Source organism: Camelina sativa, chromosome 11 (genome assembly GCF_030686135.1).
Source record: "Camelina sativa cultivar CO46 ecotype springtype chromosome 11, ASM3068613v1".
NCBI lineage: Eukaryota > Viridiplantae > Streptophyta > Magnoliopsida > Brassicales > Brassicaceae > Camelina > Camelina sativa.
In genome coordinates, this window is record NC_141890.1 from 31399994 (window position 1) to 31420638 (window position 20645).

The window sequence follows — 20645 nt, forward strand, 5'->3', positions numbered from 1 at the left end:
TTGATTTTGTTTTTTTTTGATAGATTTTTTTTCAAAATTCTTTTTTATAGTTTTCCAAAAAAAAAGTGTGCCCATTACAATGTATTTGTTTTAGATCAAAACTTTTAAGTTAAGTTAAGTAAAGTAATTAATCTTTTCTTTCTTATAAGTAAAATTCAATAATAAATCTTTATGATATATGTTTCTTAGAAACTAATGTTTCACTTCAATTTTATTTTCATGTTTAGATTTTGATAAATACAATTACATAACTTGTTTTTTTACTCCACCATGCATTAAAATCTTACTTATATTCTAAAACTCATTAACTTATTGTAAATTTTAGAATATAATCATTTTTTGGTTACAATTTTAATAATAACATTATTATTCAAACAAATTTATATTATTAGTTTTACTATTTTAAATTTTTTATTTAATTTACTTAATTCATTTTAGATAATTACTATTTTTATTATTTATTAAAAAAATATATTATTGTTTATATTATTTTAAAATTTAATTAATTTTAGTTAATTCGTTTTTATTTATTTTTATTAGTATTAATTATAATTAATAAATATGCAATAAATGAATATTAAAAATAGTATTTTTTATGTAAAAAAATTGATTAGATGGATGCTGGTGGAAAGAAAAGTGAGCAAAATTAATTTTATATATATAGATGATGAAAATTACGATATAGATGCTGTTTTTTCTAGTATCAGATTAGTCAAGATTCGAAATAACAACTCAAGGTTTAGTTTAAAGTTTAAACTTAAAAAAAACATTTGCGGCAATAATCACTGAAATCAATCACCATACAGTTTAATTTTATCCAATTTCGGATCAACACAAGATAGATAAGCACTTTAGATTGAAACCCTCGACTCTTTCTTCGTCGGAAGCTTCGCAATCTTATTGCCTACCACCTTTATTGCTTCTTCTATGAAATTTTCAACTACTTCTCTCACGATGACCTTGTAAGGATCTTGAGAGAGATCGAGATCCAATTCAACTGAAGCTTGTTCTCGCGCCTTGATCTCTGTCATCTTGTACAAGTTCGACTTTTTCAAGATCTTCTTCACCGTCTTCTCTATTTTCCTCTGCAGATCCTTATCGATCTCCACCTCTTCTCTCGCCCCTTCTTCCTCCATTGATGATGATGTCTCTCGACGCCGTCAAATATACGATAGGGTTTTGTTTTTTTTTCTTCTTTTTCGGAGTCCTTCCTTAGACGAGAGAGAGAGAGAGAGAATGAGAAGAATCCTCTCATTAACGTTTTAAAGGGGGTTTTTAACTACTGGGCCGTCAGATTATAAATGGGCCGATAATATGTTTAGGCCCAACGAATGTACTATTACACATATTCCAACAAAAAAACGTTTTTTTTTTTTTTTTTGGAGAAATATGATGATGTATCTCACTTGTTGAACTTGGTAGAAGAACTTGTTGGCTTTTTTTTACTGCTGCAAAACAAACAAAAGAGAGAAGAAGAAAGGTGATCCCTACATTTTTATTACTCTACTATCAACAAACTATATTGGCAAATCACACATTAAACATACCTAATCGGTGGCGGATCAGTGGTGTCGGATTTAGAGTCACCACCACCACGACCAAATGCAACCTCGTCCATGCTCTGTCCTAAGCGGCGGTATCTACCTCCGGACTCGACAAACGCGGGACAAGGCCGGTAAGCCTTAATGGGCCACCAACCGAAACCAGGGAAAGTTGCAATGCCACCTTGAATCCGTCCGTCACCGTTACAGCCACTCTCTTTCTCCTCTTTCCCACACACTCTGCAACCACTGTTTCATTCCACCACCTCTCGTTAGTCGAGAGAGACTCAAGAATATCCAAATCTCTCTCAAGTCAACAAACATAAAGATATATTCATCCTTTCACTAAACAACAGGAACACAAAAAAAGCAGTTTGTAATTACACATCCCCTTCTGCAACCACTGTTACCACATTGAAACAAAGACTAAAGAGACGCCCTGATTACAATATATCATCCTTTCATTAAACAACAGAGCAGAGTTCTAAAAAGGAGTGGATTCTTTTTATCACTTTCGAATCAGAACCCTTAATCTAAAATGCTTAAACAAAATCGAAACGAAATTGGATTTTAACTGGGGAATATAGTTTCAAGTTTTTTTTTACCAATGGAATCGATGGGAAGAGAAGCAAAAAAAAGTACCTGAAAGTGAGGTCGCCGTCGTCGTTGTCACCACCAGTTTCTACGACGGAGGCCGGCGAAGAAGAAAGAGAGAGTAGTGTGTGATGATTTGATGAGTTGTTGAGGATGAGACTGCTCGAGCTCGGCCATGGCCTTGATTTCTGACAACCATTGTTGAAGACGAAAGATCGCGGCAGAGATATTGATGAAATGGAATTCGCCATCTCTCTTTCCTATGTGAGCCTAAAAGAGCAGCGCAAAGCAGAGAGAGAGAGAGAGAGAGAGAGAGAGAGAGAGTCCCCCGAGAAGATGATATTGGCCACAAACCCCAAAACTTGTATACATTTTACTCTAATCCCAAAAGTTCGTAGATATAGGAGAGTACTATTATATTTATTTCCCCTCTTAATTTTTTTTTTTGTTTTCTTCTTTTTTTATATAACTCATTTAAGGCTTTTATTTTATATTTTTATTTATTTATTAAATCTTTCTCTCTCAACACTTATAACCTTAAAACATTTCCAATGGTAAATATGTTAGCAAATTTCTAAATAATATTTTAATTATATAAAGTATAAATACATATGTTAAAGTATAAATTCATCTGTTAAAAACTTTTGTAAGATTTAATATATTTTATTAGTCCTGGGCAAACGGTGAATTCGGGTTTTTCGGGTCGGATCTTTCGGTTTTGGCAAAATTCGGGTTTGAAAAAATCTGACCGAATTAAACCAAAATAGATTTCGGTTCGGGTCGGTCGGTACTCGGGTTAAACGGGTCGGTTATTGATTTTTATATGTCTTCCGTAAGTAACCGATAGTTTTCATATTTCGGGTTATTTCACCCGAAATTACCTAATAAAAAGCAAAACAAGCACAAATACGAGACATTTCATTGTCTTACATCTGGTAACCATTACAGACTATTGCATCAAGTTTAAGCTAGCAAAGTACCAAAAAATCATTACATAACCATGAAACACTTAAGTAGTTAAGCAAAGTTGTTTCTCATTAGTTGTTACACCACAACATGCAACTCCACATCCAAAAGTAGTCAAAAGAGCAGCTTACACCACAACATGCAACTCTTATGTGGTCTTGGTGGCTTAGCAGAAGCAGATGCTGGTGCTTTACGCGTCTTTCCAGTTTCAACCTCTTCAGTAACCTCAGGTTCAAGCAGCGGGTCTTTCTCATGGTGTTCTTCAGACATCTACAAAAGTTACACAAAACTGGGTTATCACAAATATAATAGACAAAGACATAACAAGCAACACAAGAATAATACAAAAACAAGACATAACAGTACAAACATTATTGTCGTGTCTTGTATGTGTATTATAGTTGTGTTGTTTTTGTATTAGTCTTGTGTTGTCGTGGCAAAGAGTAATCAAAGTACCTCATGGCAAAGAGTAATGACAATAATATTGTCTATATAATACACATACAAGACACGACAATAATCAAAGTACAAAAATTTGACATATATCTGATTTTGAAGTTTAGAAATTCTAAAATAAACCCTAACACTAAATTGCTACACTTATACAGCTACACAATACAAGGAGCATAAACAAATTACAAAACCAGAAGAAGAATCGATCCACTCTCATTTGGAAGTTTGAAAACAATCCTTAAAACCTAAAATGCTACAATAGATACTAGTACTAATACTAATAGATACACATAAACAAATAAGAACAGTAAACAAAGCACAAAACCCAGATTAAGTCATCTTAATTTCAGATTTTGAAGTTTAAACCCTTAACCCTAAAATTCTCTAAATCGATTTGGAGAATTTTAGGGTTAAGGGTTTAAACTTCAAAATCTGAGCTGATAAAGACTAAGAAAGAAATTATACAGAAAAGAAACAAACGAAGAAACGATTAAGGAGAAGGAAGAAGAGCTTTACCTCTAACAAATTCTATTCTATGGATTGAAACCCAAGTCTTTCACAACAACAGAGGTTTCAGAAAATTAAAGAGATTGTAGAAGATGAAGAATTGATGAAGGAGAAGAAACGAGATGATCTTTGCTTACTGACTATTTGATTATGTCGGGAAAATGAGAACTTTGCTCGCTTTAACAAGAGATGGAGGCGGAGAAACAAAGAGGCTCGATTATTAGATAAGGTTAGTAACTCATTAGCTTTATATAGGGAACCAAACATAATCTCAGTTTAGGTAAAACCGATCGGTATCCGATTACCGATCCGACCCGACCCGACTTCCGAAATTGCAAAACATTCTCGTCGATCGGTTGCAGCTCCTGTCTGTACTCGGTGCCGAGAACCGAATTCGTCGGGTTTCTTGGGTCGGTTTGTTCGGTTCGACCCGTTCGCCCAAGACTATATTTTATTCCTCGAATGACAAATATCTAACCAAGTTTCTAAGCCAATTTTTTTAAAAAAATCAGAGAACTTGTTTTACAAGCAACAATCAAACAAACCAAAACTATTTCTCATCTAACTCTCAAAAATCCTCTCATCATCGAGATCAAATCCTATTTCAGATAACTCTAAATATCAAACACATCAAATCCCAATTCAAATAACCCTAATATCGCATCTAATACATAGAATCCAAAACAGATAAAATCGTATCATTATAAAGAGATTGGAGCATTGTTTGCAGATCGTGACCAGACTCGATTTACTTCACCCACCTCCTCATTTGCAGATCGTTACCAGATTCGATAGCAGATGATTGATCCGTTTGTGGATGATCGTGACCCAACTCTTCACCCAATTCCTTAGATATGACTTTCTTCTTGATTCTCCTTTCAAATCACACGATCGATCAGTGTTCTTCGTTTGGCTATCGGAGTCGGAGATAATGAGAGAGAGAAGGAAGAGGAAAAAAAAATAACGTGCAAGAAAAAAAGATTTCTTTTTTTCACTAATTTGACACTTATTCACACACAAACACATGTGTTAACATATTCATTCCAAAAAAATCTTAGCTAAGATATATTTCTAGAACTTATATCCTGTTAGAAGAATATAGTTTTCTTCGCCCTAGCCGCTCTCTTTCTCTGTGGCACAATCTCCGAGACACCTCCTTCCGGCGGCGTCGAATCCGATCAACGCCGTTGGAAAACTGCATCTCTGTTCTCTTGCTACCTAAGCTTGCTCTGTACCTATGTCTACGACGAATCCACTGGAGGTTCACCGAAGTCCGAATCAGCTTCTCCGGCCATGCTTTTGCTTCATCCTTTCCCTCCCCCTCCGTCTTATCCGGTGGGTTTTCTCGGTGAGTCGATTCTCGTGAGTTCCCAGCCATCTCCAAATCTGAGATCCTTGAACATACTGTTAGCCTTATGTCTCGTCTCTCTCACCGACTCCCCTCAAAGTCAATCCTAACACCTCTCTGATCTTTGGATCTAGAATCCCCCACCAAGTGTTTTACTTGGCTGCGGTTGGACAGGAGCTCTGTCTTGACGCCGAAGTTGTGTAAGATATTGACGACGAATCGCTACCCAAATCTTGTGCTTCGAAAACCCAGGTTTTTTACAAATCTTTCTTTGTCTATTCAGAGTATACCTCTATGTCGATCCATGGTATTAATTGTCTGACGACTGCAATTTGAACCTAATCAATCATTGTTGCTCTGTTGTTACAAAGGATTTTTGCGAACCCTGTCATTAGAATCATCTAGGGCCACTATCTATGATTGTCAAAGGATGAGGAAGACCGACATTATGACCCCGTCCTTTGGAGCGAAGGTTACCGGAACCTCTATGATATATCCTCTATGTTTTACCTGCTTCTTGAACCCTCTCAAGCGATAATGTTATGTCCTGAAACCGAAAGACCTAGGAAGTTCGACATTATGACCTCCTCCCTTTGGAGAGGAGGTTACCAAAGCCTTCTGAACCTTCTCTCCACCTCTTCCATGTATCCCGAACTTTGTCAAGTGCAAATCAAAAAAGCAAGGAAGATGGTTCTCCGCTCCATAAGTCTGAAGATTATCGGCATTATGACCCCAGCTCCATGGAGTGGTGGTTACCGAAATCTCTTCAAACAAGCCTTATCCGACCTTCAACCTCCAACCACCCTCCTCCTTGCCTTTGAGCAGATCAATCCCTCTTGTCTCTCGGCTTTGGAAACCCTTTCAACGTCCCACTATCAAGTATCAGCTGATAAAGACTATCTCCCATGTTCCTGCCTTGGTATTGAATATGGCGTCGACTCCCCTTGGAATTGCTTGTGGCTTGGTGCTTTATTACCCAATTCTCCAATATCTCTTGGATATGTTGTTGATTTATCTATCTTTCACTTTGTTTCTTTTTTTTGTATCAAGCTTTGCTTTCGGAAAACTCTTAACCTTCGTAACCCTTTATCTTGTTGTTTGAATGAATAAAAGATAAACTATATATATATATATATATATATATTTCTTAGCTTAATTGATTAAATTTTTAACATTTTTACCTTTAACATACTTATATATATATATATATATATTTTAGCTTAATTGATTATTCTGATTAAATTTTTAACATTTTTACCTTTAATATACTTGCTAACAACCGCTGTTGGAGTTGGTATAACAATTAGTCTACATGATTTTTCCTTTTATGTTGATGTGTTTGTATTTTATAGGTTTTAACCATAGTTTTTAGGTTTGTTTTGAGTCTTTTATTGAGTCAATGTGAGCTTTTAGAGTCTTTTTAGTCTTTTGTGAGTTATGTACAGGTTTTAGGTTACTTTGAAAGGAAACTGAGTGTTTTGGGGATGAAAACAAGCATCTGGAGCAAATTTGGTGAAGATTAATCGGACTAGCAAGCAGATGGAGCAAACACAGAAAAAACATCTAGGTTCGGCTGATCCTCATTCGGGATTGACCGATCCCGTACCCGAAGCAACTTTTCCTTTTTCGTTTTAAACCGACTTTTAGGGTTTTATTTTGATATTTAAGTTAGAGGCTCGGCCTCCAGAGACATAAGTTTTATTTTCTGAGACTATTCTGTATTGAGAGCTGGGGGAGAAGATCTCTAATCCTTCTTGACACTTTAGAGAAGATTTCTAAACCTTATTTCTTATATCTCTTTGCAATTCAATTATGTTTTATTCATCTTTGATTTGTTGTTTCTGTTTATCAATGTCTGAGTAGTTTACCTATTGGGTTTTGGGTTTCAAAGGGGAATTATGATTTTCTAAACTTAGGTTGTTAGATTTGGGGTTGGTCTATTTTGTTCTTCATTTATTGTTGTTCTTAATACTTAAACTAGATTAGCTACCTAGTTTCTGATTTTAGGTTTAATTCATCTTGGCACCAAAAGTGTTGTTGAGTTGCTGGAAAAGAACTTAGGTGAGCAAGGTGGACCTTAGCCAACGGAAGTTGAAGTTGAGACACCTTGTGAACAGATCAAACTTGAACTTTTATTGCTTGCTTGGTTTGCTAGATCCAAACGACAGTTTAGGGTTTAGTGAATTTATTGCATAGATAGTTAACGCTGCAGAAGTAGGTTAGCTTTACAACCGTGATTTGAGTTCTAGAACGGTGTTTAATGCATCCCCATCTTCCACCTTAGTCTGAGAATTATATCCCCATAGATTCCCTGTGCCCAATATTTCCTTTTTGATTTAGAAACAACTTATTTACTTTCCGTTTTTAATTATTACTTGCTTCACAATCTTCCTTATTCTGTCGTAGCTATATTTGATCTTCATAGTTTCATAGTGCAATTGTTTGGTCTCTGTGGATTCGATTCTGAAGTGTTACAATGATACCACTGGATCGTGGTTGAGTGCACAATATGTTTAATTGACCTTGTTGATCATATGTTATTTTCAAAAAAAAAAAAAAGTTTTTTTTTCTTTTATGTAAAAAAATTTGAAAAATTGAACCAATATTTCGAGGAAGAAGCAACTAAGAAAGATATCTCTAGCATTCTCCACAACCCAAGCAAATTAGTTTTTTTTAGTAAGAGGAGGCTTATCTAATACATATTAATGTTGGCTTTTGTAAATATAGCAAGCTAATGTCACCAAGAAGGGGTAATATTATTAGTCGGCTTGCAGTCTCAGTATCTCCTTTGTTGTTCTTAACCTGAAGTATGACATGTGTTTCTGCAAAAAGAAATCAAAGAGGAAATGAAACAACAGGAAAAAACCCTACAACAACATATTTTCTAGTCATCAGTCTCTTAACACATATATACGTTTCACCAGTACCTAACCAATTAATTCTCATCTGTTCTAACGGGTTTGCTAAGCAATCATGTTCTCAAGTAAAATGTTTCTTCTAGCTAGTTTGAACCGAATGAGAGAACTGAATATTGATACACACGGATTCATAAGCAAACCGCAGACCTCGACATCATTTCTTATTTACCTGGCTAAATTGTAGACTTCTACTGTAAAAATCAATGTATTTAAGCATATACATCCCACAGTCGTATCTGAGAATTATTACAAAAGACCAGTGTCAGTAGATCTCTTAACTGTACAACACAAAAAGTGCTATAACAGACAAGGAATCAAATAAGCTTGTAACTGGAGAAGATGGTATTACAAAACTAATCTAGGTAACGTAACAGTAGCAGCAAACTATGAGAAAACATTGTTTTTTTTTTTCTTTTTCATATATAGACAATGAATGTTTGGAAGATTCTACATACAAAAGGAGGGTATGCTTATAATGTAACTAAGATAATATTCCTTACAAGTGAAGTGATCAATGACATAGCAAAATGGGTATGATATACGTATTCTGTTGCTTGGGAGATTCGTTCACGAACTTCTTGTCCCATGAACTAACGTCAATATCCTTTTCATTCTTGTCTTTTACTTCATCCACCAAGTACTTTGCCTGAAACAATAAAATATTGGTTCCATAATCATGGCATTGCATCTCCAAAGTACCAAAATGGACAGAGAGTTTAATCATCTATATATGCTATACCGTACCAGAGCATCCAAAATTGTAGATCAAATACTTCTTCATTCAATGAATCAAAATACATGAACTTGTGTTCCCTATTGTTAATCACTGCCACGGCCCAATGTATACCTATGTGGATCGGAACAAATATCTGCACAGGTTTCATCATCATCAATCAAATTGGATTATAATATTTGAGGAAAAAAACATATAACAAAAGGGAAACCTCACTATGTCACAGTCAATAAGATTATATCCTAGCTTGCTATGGGCAGTCCATCTCCTGACAGCTTGGTAGTTGTTACCGGAACCGCGTGCCAGCTGAACAGATGTAATTTAAAAATACATATAGGCTGTGAAGCTAGTCATGGGCCTCATGGCCGCAAAAACGATCTAACATGAAGAAACATACAAGCATGATGAGAACTAAAACAGAAAGCAAACCTTAACGTAAAAGAAGGTATTGAAGAAATGACACTTGAAGAACTTTTGGGGATCTCTAGTTTCTCTCTCTTTCAGCAGCTGGAGACAGAGATTAACGACCTTATAAAACAAAAAAATGGCAAAAAAAACAACAACAAAAAAAACATAAGGAGTTTGGAAGAGATGAAATAATGAGGGAACAAGATGACGGAATAATAATAATAAAAAAATAAGTACCTTGTCGTTAAGCCATTGAGTTGGCATTAGGCATTGTAAAGTATTTCCAGTGATTTGAATAAAGGATTTTTTATGCGAAACCAAGATCTTCATACTGAGATAGTAGCAGCAATACAAAAAAAGGACTGTGGTTAAATTCTCTCACAATCAGAAAGAATCATGCTTTCTGAAAAAGACAACAAAATACCTATTCGTCTCAGAGAAGTCACTATTGACTTGAGCTACTTCCTCCTCTTTGAGCGGTAGGAAAGGTTCACGAGAAAACTTCAAATAAAAATCAATACGAGAGCGCTTAAATAATGAAATCTAAAACAACCTCATATTTTCGTTATCCTCCTAACAAAGTCATATCATTTGCGATTTCGAAGATTGAAACAAGAAATTAAAGAGTGTTATGGTTTGAATCACCTCAACAAGCTTCTTTTTACCACCACTCCCATCCGTGGAAGAATGTTCCTCAATCCTATCATCCACAACTTCAACAACGTGGGCTTGTGAATCTTTATGGTTGCTACAGAGATCATCATCATCATCTCTATGACGTCGTCTTGCTGCTTTCTTTTTTTTTTTTTTTGAATAAAACAAGTAGAGTTTGCCACCAGGCTACATGTTATATTATCGAACCCACAATTTGATTCTAAGAAATCCTCTGCAACAGGTGTGAAAGTCTTGTCTAAGACTCAATATCGATATTGTTGTGTTCTTACAAGCAGACGAAGAAACAGGTTTGTCCGAGATTGTGCGTTTCTTTCTTGAATCTAGGGAGTGTCGGAACGAGATGCTACGGTTGCGATTGCGACTACGACTGCCATGGCTGGGTACAACGGCCATAACAGAGAGAGAGAGAGAGAGAGACTAGTTCAAAGAGTCCGTTCGTTTCTTCTGCAAGTGGCTTGGGAAATAAATTGGAGAAAAGAAAGTGATGGAGAAGATGAAGTGGGAGATGCTCAATAGGAGAGACAAATGTTTAAGACAAAGGACAAGAGTGATAACATTTTAGGGTTTAACATTTTAGAGTGAAAGCATTTTAGGGTTTATAAAGTCCCTTCAACTTCACTTCACACCCACTGACTCGAGTCGAGCCCATTTTCTAGTTTATATAAATTTACTCGGTAAGATTATAAGAGATCCAACTTAACTTGACCAAGACGAAATTCTTCATCAATTTGAATCTGAACCGACATTTTTTTTTTTTTTCTGACTGTCTAGTCCGAACTGAACTTTGGAATCATATACAATTGTGGGTTCAGAGTTTAATCCGAACTGAACCTTATTGGTCGGTCCACTTTGACAATGCAATTTAACAAAAAAATATTTATATTATACACAAATAAAAAAAACAATTAATCTACACGTTTAACACACATAATATAAAACATAAATCATATAAATTTCTCCTGTAAATTATGTATTAACTTTATATCTCTACTAAGTTGTGTTAATCAATTGTATAAAAACAAAACAATAAATCAGAATTGTAACTCTCATTTTTCAAAATGTAATTTTCCATCACTTCTCTTCCTATAAATACTCATTATCTTATTCTCTTAGTCTCTCATTCTTTCATTTTCAGATCTTCTTCCACTATATCTCAAATCTCTTTTTTTTTTGTGTTGTTTTGTTTGTGTTTTTTTTGTTGTTGTTATTGTTGTTGTATGGGTTAAAAAAAATCAAATCAAATATCATAGTAAAAGCTTAGTTTTAGAGTTTGTATGATATGTATATCTTATATTGTTTTTTTTTAATGTTTTAAAAGATTTATCTCCATTGTCTATTTTATATTAACATCTTATAAGTCATTATTTTCATACTTTCTTACAATATTCACCACACAATAAGATCATGAAGTTGAAATGATTCATATCTAATTATCTATTATGTCTCTGGTTATCTCATATATTTATGTATCATTTTTAATAATTTATAATGATCAATATAATATTTAAAGATCAATATAATTATCCATTTATAAAGTCTATTTTGTTTTGTAAAGTCTATCAACTCTATTTGTCTATTTTGTTTTGTTTTCAAATAGATAAAGAAAATATTAGAAAGGAAGGCACTTTCTCACACAATAATTTGACAACTAGACAGTTATAGAAAGATATTTGAGAAATAGACAATTTTCTCTCTCTTCTCTAATACAGATTTCTAGTCCTGGGCGAACGGGTCGAACCGAACAAACCGACCCGAGAAACCCGACGAATTCGGTTCTCGGCACCGAGTACAGACAGGAGCTGCAACCGATCGGCGAGAATGTTTTGCAATTTCGAAAGTCGGGTCGGGTCGGATCGGTAATCGGATACCGATCGGTTTTACCTAAACCGAGATTATGTTTGGTTCCCTATATAAAGCTAATGAGTTACTAACCTTATCTAATAATTGAGCCTCTTTGTTTCTCCGCCTCCGTCTCTTGTTAAAGCGAGCAAAGTTCTCATTTTCCCGACATAATCAAATAGTCAGTAATCAAAGATCATCTCGTTTCTTCTCTTTCATCAATTCTTCATCTTCTACAATCTCTTTTATTTTCTGAAACCTCTCTTGTTGTGAAAGACTTGGGTTTCAATCCATAAAAGAGAATTTGTTAGAGGTAAAGCTCTTCTTCCTTCTCCTTAATCGTTTCTTCGTTTGTTTATTTTCTGTATAATTTCTTTCTTAGTCTTTATCAGCTCAGATTTTGAAGTTTTAACCCTTAACCCTAAAATTCTCCAAATCGATTTAGAGAACTTTAGGGTTAAGGGTTTAAACTTCAAAATCTGAAATTAAGATGACTTCATCTGGGTTTTGTGCTTTGTTTACTGTTCTTATTTGTTTATGTGTATCTATTAGTATTAGTACTAGTATCTATTGTAGCATTTTAGGTTTTAAGGATTGTTTTCAAACTTCCAAATGAGAGTTGATCGATTCTTCTTATTGTTTTGTAATTTGTTTATGCTCCTTGTATTGTGTAGCTGTATAAGTGTAGCAATTTAGTGTTAGGGTTTATTTTAGAGTTTCTAAACTTCAAAATCAGAGATATGTCAAACGTTTTGTACTTTGATTATTGTCGTGTCTTGTATGTGTATTATATAGACAATATTATTGTCATTACTCTTTGCCATGAGGTACTTTGATTACTCTTTGCCACGGCAACACAAGACTAAGGGGGAGGTATTGGTTTGGAATTTAGAAAGAATTTTAATGACTTTAAAAGTTAGGTAAAATATGTTGTTATTCAATCAAGACTTTTAAAAACTCTTTAAAAAATTGGTGTTATTGGTTGTGGATTTGTAAAAAGTTATCTAAAATCTTGATAAATCTAGTGTTATTGGATTAAGAGTTTTATAAAGTCATTAAAAGTTTTATGTTATTCAAGTAAAACAAAAGAATCTTGGATTGTTAATGAATTCAAATTTTATGTTATTGGTTTAGGATTTTATATCATTTCCTTCATAACAAAAGTCATGAAAACTCTTTCATCAAATAGAAAGATTTTACAAGATTAGAAAAAACAAATCATCAAGATTTTAAAAAACTTCCTAAACAATCTCTTAGAATCCTTTATTTTTAACTTTCAATTTTCTATGATTCTAACAATCAGCAAAAACATAAAGTCATTAAAATTCTTTCTAAATCCTAAACCAATACCTCCCCCTAATACAAAAACAACACAACTATAATACACATACAAAACCATTATTGTCGTGTCTTGTATGTGTATTATAGTTGTGTTGTTTTTGTATTAGTCTTGTGTTGATTGTTATGTCTTATTTTTGTATTATTCTTGTGTTGCTTGTTATGTCTTTGTCTATTATATTTGTGATAACCCAGTTTTGTGTAACTTTTGTAGATGTCTGAAGAACACCATGAGAAAGACCCGCTGCTTGAACCTGAGGTTACTGAAGAGGTTGAAACTGGAAAGACGCGTAAAGCACCAGCATCTGCTTCTGCTAAGCCACCAAGACCACATAAGAGTTGCATGTTGTGGTGTAAGCTGCTCTTTTGACTACTTTTGGATGTGGAGTTGCATGTTGTGGTGTAACAACTAATGAGAAACAACTTTGCTTAACTACTTAAGTGTTTCATGGTTATGTAATGATTTTTTGGTACTTTGCTAGCTTAAACTTGATGCAATGCTAGCTCAGCAGCTTATGTAATGGTCTGTAATGGTTACCAGATGTAAGACAATGAATTGTCTCGTATTTGTGCTTGTTTTGCTTTTTATTAGGTAATTTCGGGTGAAATAACCCGAAATATGAAAACTATCGGTTACTTACGGAAGACATATAAAAATCAATAACCGACCCGTTTAACCCGAGTACCGACCGATCCAAACCGAAATCTATTTCGGTTTAATTCGGTCAGATTTTTTCAAACCCGAATTTTGCCAAAACCGAAAGACCCGACCCGAAAAACCCGAGTTCACCGTTTGCCCAGGACTACAGATTTCTATTAGAGAGACCTTTAGTAATATACCTTTATACTCCTTTTTGTTTTAATATCATTTTTGTGTGAAATTGTGTATGCAAATAAAACAAAACAAAATTGTTATTGGGCCTGAGCCTGATATTTTATTTTGTTTATGGGTTTTAATTACTTTTTTTTTGTGTGAAATTGTGTATACAAATAAAAACAAAACAAACACAAATGTTTTAATTATTTTTCAAAAAAATCACATAACTTTTATTTTTAAAAAGTACTACAAACACAAAAATTGTTTTTAAGGATGTAGAATTTATTTTGTTAGGTTTGGGTTGACAATATTAAATTTAGGATATAGTTTTTAGGGGTAGGATTAGTGGCTATAAATTATTTGACACGTTACAATATTTTAAATTATCTTTTAGAATTTTTTTAGGTTTGTATTCCATATTTTACATTTAGGATATAGTTTTGAAGGGATAGAGTTTAGCTTTCAGAGTGTATGGTTTCATTTTGAAAATTTAAGTAGATGATACACCAAACCCAGATAGTACACTAAAGCCCAATGATACACCCGATCCAGATGATACACTAAAATAAAAGTATTCTACACATTAAAATATTTTATATTAATATTTAGATTTTTTTTATGTTTGATTTCTCTACTTTATATTTATGATATAATTTTGAAGGACTAGGGTTTAGTATTTAGTGTATGATTTAATTTTGAAAATTTAATTAGATGGTACACCAAACTAGGATGGTACACCAAACTAGGATGGTAAACCAAACCCATATGGTATACTAAACTCACATGGTACACCAAACCTAGATAGTATACTAGACCCAAATGATACACAAGATTCATATGATACACCAAACTCATATGGTACACTAGACCCAGATGGTAGACCAGAGTCAGATGGTACAGTAGACCCAGATGGTAGACCAGAGCCAGATGGTAGATCAATATAATATTTATTTTATTTATGATTTGAAGTTTTTTAAAACAAAAGTACATAATTAAAAATTTGGTCTTTGTGTTTTAATCAAAATGAAAAATGATCCTAAAAAGAAATCATATTTAAGTGGAAGTGAAATATAAAAAAGTAATATAATTTTAAAAATATCATTTAACTAAATTCTCTAAAGATGAAACCATTAATACGAAATCTAGCACTATAAATTAAATTGATGAGTGAAAAAAAAAACCAAAAAGATATAAGTTATCCTTGGGGTTTTAAAAATTCTTGAGATTAAAGTTCATATAAGTTTATAAGAAAACTAATTTAGTTTGTCACTTCAAAAATAATATTTTTCATTTTGAAATATTATGTGTGAGTGTTGAGTTTATATCAACAAACAACCAAATCATGTGAATTTTGATTGGGTCACTTGGTATTCCTTTTATTTTAAGTTATAGCAAATTAAAATGTTTATTTATAATTAATTCACTTTTAAAGGCATGTAACTCCATTTAACTCTACATTGAACTCAAATGTAACTCCTATCCAACAATTTTATATTAATTCATTCCTCCTACTAACTTATTTATCTTTCAAGAAAAAATGTTTTTGGTTAAATTTTAATATTTTTTAATTATTTTGGTTAGCTAAACTTATAGTCATATATATATATATATTGCTTTAAACTTTGAAATGAGAAATATTTTATACATAATAATTTTATATGTAGTTACTAAATTTTACAATGACATTAAGAAAAAATCTTCAAATCAGTTATTAACCACTATAAAACATGATAAACATAGATTCACTCATATTAGGAAATTTTTAAAATTTCTATATTATTATATATATATATATATATATCAATTTGTAATAATTCTTTTTTAGTATTTGTTAATTTCGGTATAATAAATAACCATACAAAAAAATGTTGACACAAGTGTAGGGTTTAACTTGCACATCATTTCTATAAAAAAATTGAGATTTATATTTTAGTAGAAAAAAAAACAAAAATCATTCTTTGATTATTGTTTATAAAAAATTAAAGAACAATATTTTATTTTGACAAAATTTCAGAAACATAATAAAAATTATTATGCATTCAACCACTCATGGTGTGGACTAATACCTAGTTTTATGAAAAGGAAACAAATTAACAAAAATATTTAATGTTTACTAGAAATTTGACAAATATATATTGCAAAAAGAATGCCTCGCTACTAGTGATAATACATACATAGTCCACTCCAGCCTTGTTGTGATTGCTTTTTGTTTTGCCATATCTGCATCTCTTTAGATTCCAATCTCATCATACCCAAATTTTGTCTTCCCACCAACTCTACAATTGTCATCATCGGATGTTGCCTGAACAGGCCTTCCAATCCTTTCTGCTGCATATACCAACCCGAAACTTGTGGATAACCATAACCAATGTGTTTCATATCCATTGTAGAGGGCAAAAAACATCCATTTACATCTCCTCCTTATGATGCACTCGACCAACACATCTAAAGGAGTATTAGAGTAGAAACATAGCTTTGTGTATAAAAATAACTCTCTTTATTAATGTTTAGAAAATATATCTATCTAAACTAAACACACAAAGCTCTCTAATCTCTCTTGTATGATTGTCATAACTCAATAACCATATTTACAGAACTAGAATTCCTTTACGAATCCTATCATGAATAGAAAACTTCTTTTACCTAGTACTAATGTAACTAGAAATTTTATTTTTAGCCTATCTTTTCATTAACCGACTTGTTAATGATATCTTGGGTTTCAAGCATCAAAACTTCTCCAACAATCCCCCCCCCCTTAAGCTTTGAATTACTCTTTGTCATGTCATGAACACTGAGCAAGCTTCTCATTTCAATGAATCTGATCCGAGCCAATGCCTTGGTCAAAATTGCCAGCCTTCTGTCCAGCTCCCATTCAATACATTCTCGTATAAAATGATACCTCTTGTGAATGTGTTTGCTTCTGCCATAAAACACAGGGTTCTTGGTGATAGCAATTGCTGACTTGCTATCGACGTTAATGAAAATTTTCTCTGTCTTCCATCCGGTGACTTCACTTAAAAGATCCTGCAGCCATATGGCTTGCTACGCAGCTTCCATTGCAGCCATAAACTCTGCTTCGCATGAAGATAGTGCAACCGTGTCCTGTTTCTGCATACACCAAGTGATTGGTGAACTTCTAATATGCTCAAATTTACCCTAGAGCTACTATCTCAAATTAAGAGATCACTGTAGTACTTAGGGATCAAATCTACAAGGACTCTAGGCTCACACAATAGACTTATTAATCTTTTAATTATGCTAAATAAAAATTGTAATTTAAAAGCAATGCAAGAACATAATTAAAAAGTGTTATGATTAAAAACGCTATGTTTAGAGAAATTCTCAGGAAATTATTGGATATTAAATCAATCAATTAAATAAGATTCAGTCAATTAAAATTAGATCTAGAAATCTAAACTCAATTGTAAAATAAATCAGTTCTCATTGCAAGTATTATCTAAGTTTAAAACCCGAAAATTCAAATCTCTTTAATTTGTAAAATTCAAGTTAAAAACCAGCTTTGAAAACAAGTTTAGATTGTTCACAAAATTACTAAATCAAATCTCTTTGCAGATTTGCAGAAAAGTAATTTTGCTCATCAAAATTTTTTATAGGTAAATCAATTATATTCTTATATCAATTTATTTCCTAGGTTATTAATTCTAGGTCATTAGTCAAGAATTACTATGAAGAACAACCAAAGATGAAGATCACATAAGATAATGAATCCTGAAGAATCAACATATCTAATAAACCATAAAAACCCTATGCAAACCCTTAACATACCAAGCAAACTACTCAGACATAATCATAGAAGAACAAAACATCTTTATGAATAAATTGCAATAGAAATTAAAAGAGAAAATAAGGAGTTTATAAATCTTCTCTCTACATATGAATTCAGATCCTTCTCTCCCAAAAGCTCTCAATATCTCTATCTCTAATGTTGCAGAAAATAAAACTTAGGTCTAAACAACGACCTAAAAGTTCTATATATACGGTAAAACACGTATTAGACCTTAATTGCAAATAAAGAAAACTTCTGGGCCGAATTTGGAAATCTTCTGAACTTCAAAAAGATGGTATTTTTAATTGCCGTCAGAATGACGTGTCGCTCGACACAGGGTCTGCATCGATCGATGCACTACACCAATTTGCTTTTGAGTTCGTTTCCTCGACATTGTTCCTCCCGATGCTCCAAAATGCTCCAAAATCTACAATTAAGTCCAATACGTACCTAAACCTGCAAAGGTTCAAAAAGAATCTATGAACATCCAAAAGACTCTATAAATAAAACTTATATCATGACTAAAACACATATAAAAACCATGATATATCAATTCTCCCAGACTTAGCTTTTGCTTGCTCTCAAACAAATCAAAATTTTAATTTGTGGAAAAGGTTTGAAAACGCGGAAACTCCTTTTCTTTTTAAAATAATGCCATGATCATCCAAATTATGGAAACTATAATCCATATGCTTAGCAGACAAATTCAAATCGAACCACCATGTACTTCTCCATAGACATTCGTAGCATTCCAAATTCAAACCAGATTTCACAACTTCCTCTATTAAGCTTTCATCGCTGGGACTCATCAATTTGATCAGAACTTTCTAGACTCATTCCCGTACAATACCATATTAGACAATATCTTTACAACATGTTGTACTCTTTCTCTCCCCTAGACTTATTCTATTCTTATCTTCCTTTGAGCTTTTTTTATTTTATTTTGGGAGATTCTCAAAAATAGCACCAAAATAAGTTTTTTTCCAAACTTAGCACAACATCTCTAAAATTCCAAAAAAAGCACCAATTAATCTTTCAAAATTAAATTCTAAATTCAAGATACTAAACCCTATACCTCAAAACTATACCCTAAATGTGAAATTGAGAACCCAAACCTACAAAAAAAATTCTAAAAATTAATTTTAAATATTTTAATGTGTTAAATAGTGCTATTTTTGGAAATTTATGAAATGTGTTCTATAGTTGTCCATAAAACTTGTTTTAGTGCTATTTTAGGGTATTTCTCTTTTATTTTTCTTATCTTTTTTTTATCAACAGTGTAGGCAAATAGTGGGGTCATCGGTAATTTACCTACCCCTCGCTTCCAAGCTTTGTGTGATCATTTGACTCAATAGCAGAATAATGAGGTCGCAAATAATTTACATATCCCTCTAAACTGATCAAAATCATCTCATTCTTTTTTTAATTTTAAACAAAGCTCTCAAAAAAAATCTTTCAAACTTGAATAAGGGAGATGAATACCAAATTTTTTTTTTCTGAAATCTTACTTGTCAGGTATGAACGAGGAGTCAAGCCCTATGAAGATTAGTCTCTTTGATGAGGTAAAATAAAGAGTGTATAAATTAGCTCAGGCTTTTGTGGATTCTGTTGGAAATTCGGATGTCTCTGGTTCACTAGCTGGCCTTTGGATTTTTTATTAGTCAGATTATGGACTAAATTTGCAGCATTAATCAATCAAGACAGTACACTAAAAAGAAAAATAATAGTTCCCAACAAAAATTTTGACTCAATAAAACAATTTTTGGACTGACTCTCAAAAACAAAAACGTAGTTAGTAACTGCCTTCCCAGACTTAAACAACATTGCCCCCAATGTTATCAAACCTATGATTGGCGAAGAAAAATAAACAAAAACGAATAAGTATTGAAATTGTGAACCAAAATCATATTACCAATCTTGTTGTTCTATGTCGACCGATGCACTCTACGGATGTAGAATAAATTGTGTTCCTATCAATCCTTGGATATTAGCACTGCTAAGAATCACTCAAACAAAAGATTAAACGCAACATAATAAATAGAAGTTCATAATTCAACACAAATTCAAATTGACTCAAAGCAAAAAAAAAAAAAAATTACTCAAAGTGGAAAAGAAAAATCTATGAGTGGGTTACCTCCCACTAAGCGCTTGTTTTTATTCATTAGCTTGACTGTGTTGGAGCTCAGGCGTCTGGTGGATCAGAACATGGTAGTGAACGCCTCCAAGAGGAATGTCTCATCATCCAAGGTGGTGTATAAGAATTAGAGAGACCTGCCAAGGATGTGTGGGGGGGGGGGGGGGATGGACCAGGGTGGTGCTTAAGTACGGGCAGTCTTCTTTTATTTCCTGCAAAATTATCAATAGAAGAAAAAAGTGCTCGACGATAATCGCGCGGCTTGGATAACTGCAAAACAGTTTTTGTACCTTTGAAAGTCTTATTGATGAAAGGAGAAGGTTTAGGAGAAGGAGATGCGTACCTTGGCCTTATCTGAGATTTTGGAGTGTGGAGTGGTGAGATTTCAGCTTCACAATCAGTCTAGAACTTTCAGCTAAGGAATCATTCGAGAATTTTCAGTTTTAACCAAATCCAGGCTGACTCGTGAAGGTTTGTCGATCGATGCAACAACTGCATTAATCGATGCAGACTCTTCAGCTCGTGCTTCAGCATCTTCTTTGCAGCTTATCTCATCAATACGTGTTTCCATTACAAGAACGTCTCTT

The 20645-nt window shown here is 33.2% G+C and overlaps 3 protein-coding genes across 4 annotated transcripts; all 3 read right to left on the reverse strand.

The window, feature by feature from the left end:
* Window positions 1-725: 725 nt before the first annotated feature.
* On the reverse strand, window positions 726-1136 carry LOC104724576 (mediator-associated protein 3). Its single transcript, XM_010443086.3, has one exon. It carries the CDS (start codon window positions 1134-1136, stop codon window positions 852-854), a length of 285 nt encoding a protein of 94 aa, XP_010441388.2. The 3' UTR covers window positions 726-851.
* LOC104724577 (uncharacterized) lies at window positions 726-2569 on the reverse strand. Of its 2 annotated transcripts, none has more exons than XM_010443088.2 (3): window positions 2184-2569; window positions 1548-1790; window positions 726-1445 (listed from the first exon to the last, which is right to left on the reverse strand). In XM_010443088.2, exons 1-3 carry the CDS (start codon window positions 2384-2386, stop codon window positions 1403-1405), a joined length of 489 nt encoding a protein of 162 aa, XP_010441390.1. In that variant the 5' UTR covers window positions 2387-2569; the 3' UTR covers window positions 726-1402. The 2 variants fall into 2 exon arrangements, with proteins under 2 accessions (XP_010441390.1, XP_010441389.1); XM_010443087.3 differs by having other exon boundaries at window positions 726-1448; window positions 2184-2531.
* A 5562-nt stretch (window positions 2570-8131) lies between these two features.
* Window positions 8132-10536, reverse strand: LOC104728480 (putative ubiquitin-like-specific protease 1B). Its single transcript, XM_087471651.1, is given in 9 exon segments — window positions 8132-8231; window positions 8497-8563; window positions 8870-8992; window positions 9099-9196; window positions 9277-9366; window positions 9490-9588; window positions 9706-9799; window positions 9893-9969; window positions 10114-10536. Coding segments are annotated over 9 exon segments (1134 nt in total). The 3' UTR covers window positions 8132-8168.
* Between the last annotated feature and the right edge of the window lie 10109 nt (window positions 10537-20645).

Coding starts and splice junctions, on each gene's coding strand:
- LOC104724576 (XM_010443086.3), bottom strand. CDS start 1,136: ATGGAGGAAGAAGGGGCGAGAGAAGAGGTGGAGATCGATAAGGATCTG.
- LOC104724577 (XM_010443087.3), bottom strand. CDS start 2,386: ATGGCGAATTCCATTTCATCAATATCTCTGCCGCGATCTTTCGTCTTC. Junction 1,791..2,183: donor GACGGCGACCTCACTTTCAG/GTACTTTTTTTT, acceptor GGAATGAAACAG/TGGTTGCAGAGTGTGTGGGA. Junction 1,449..1,547: donor ACTGATCCGCCACCGATTAG/GTATGTTTAATG, acceptor TTTGTTTTGCAG/CAGTAAAAAAAAGCCAACAA.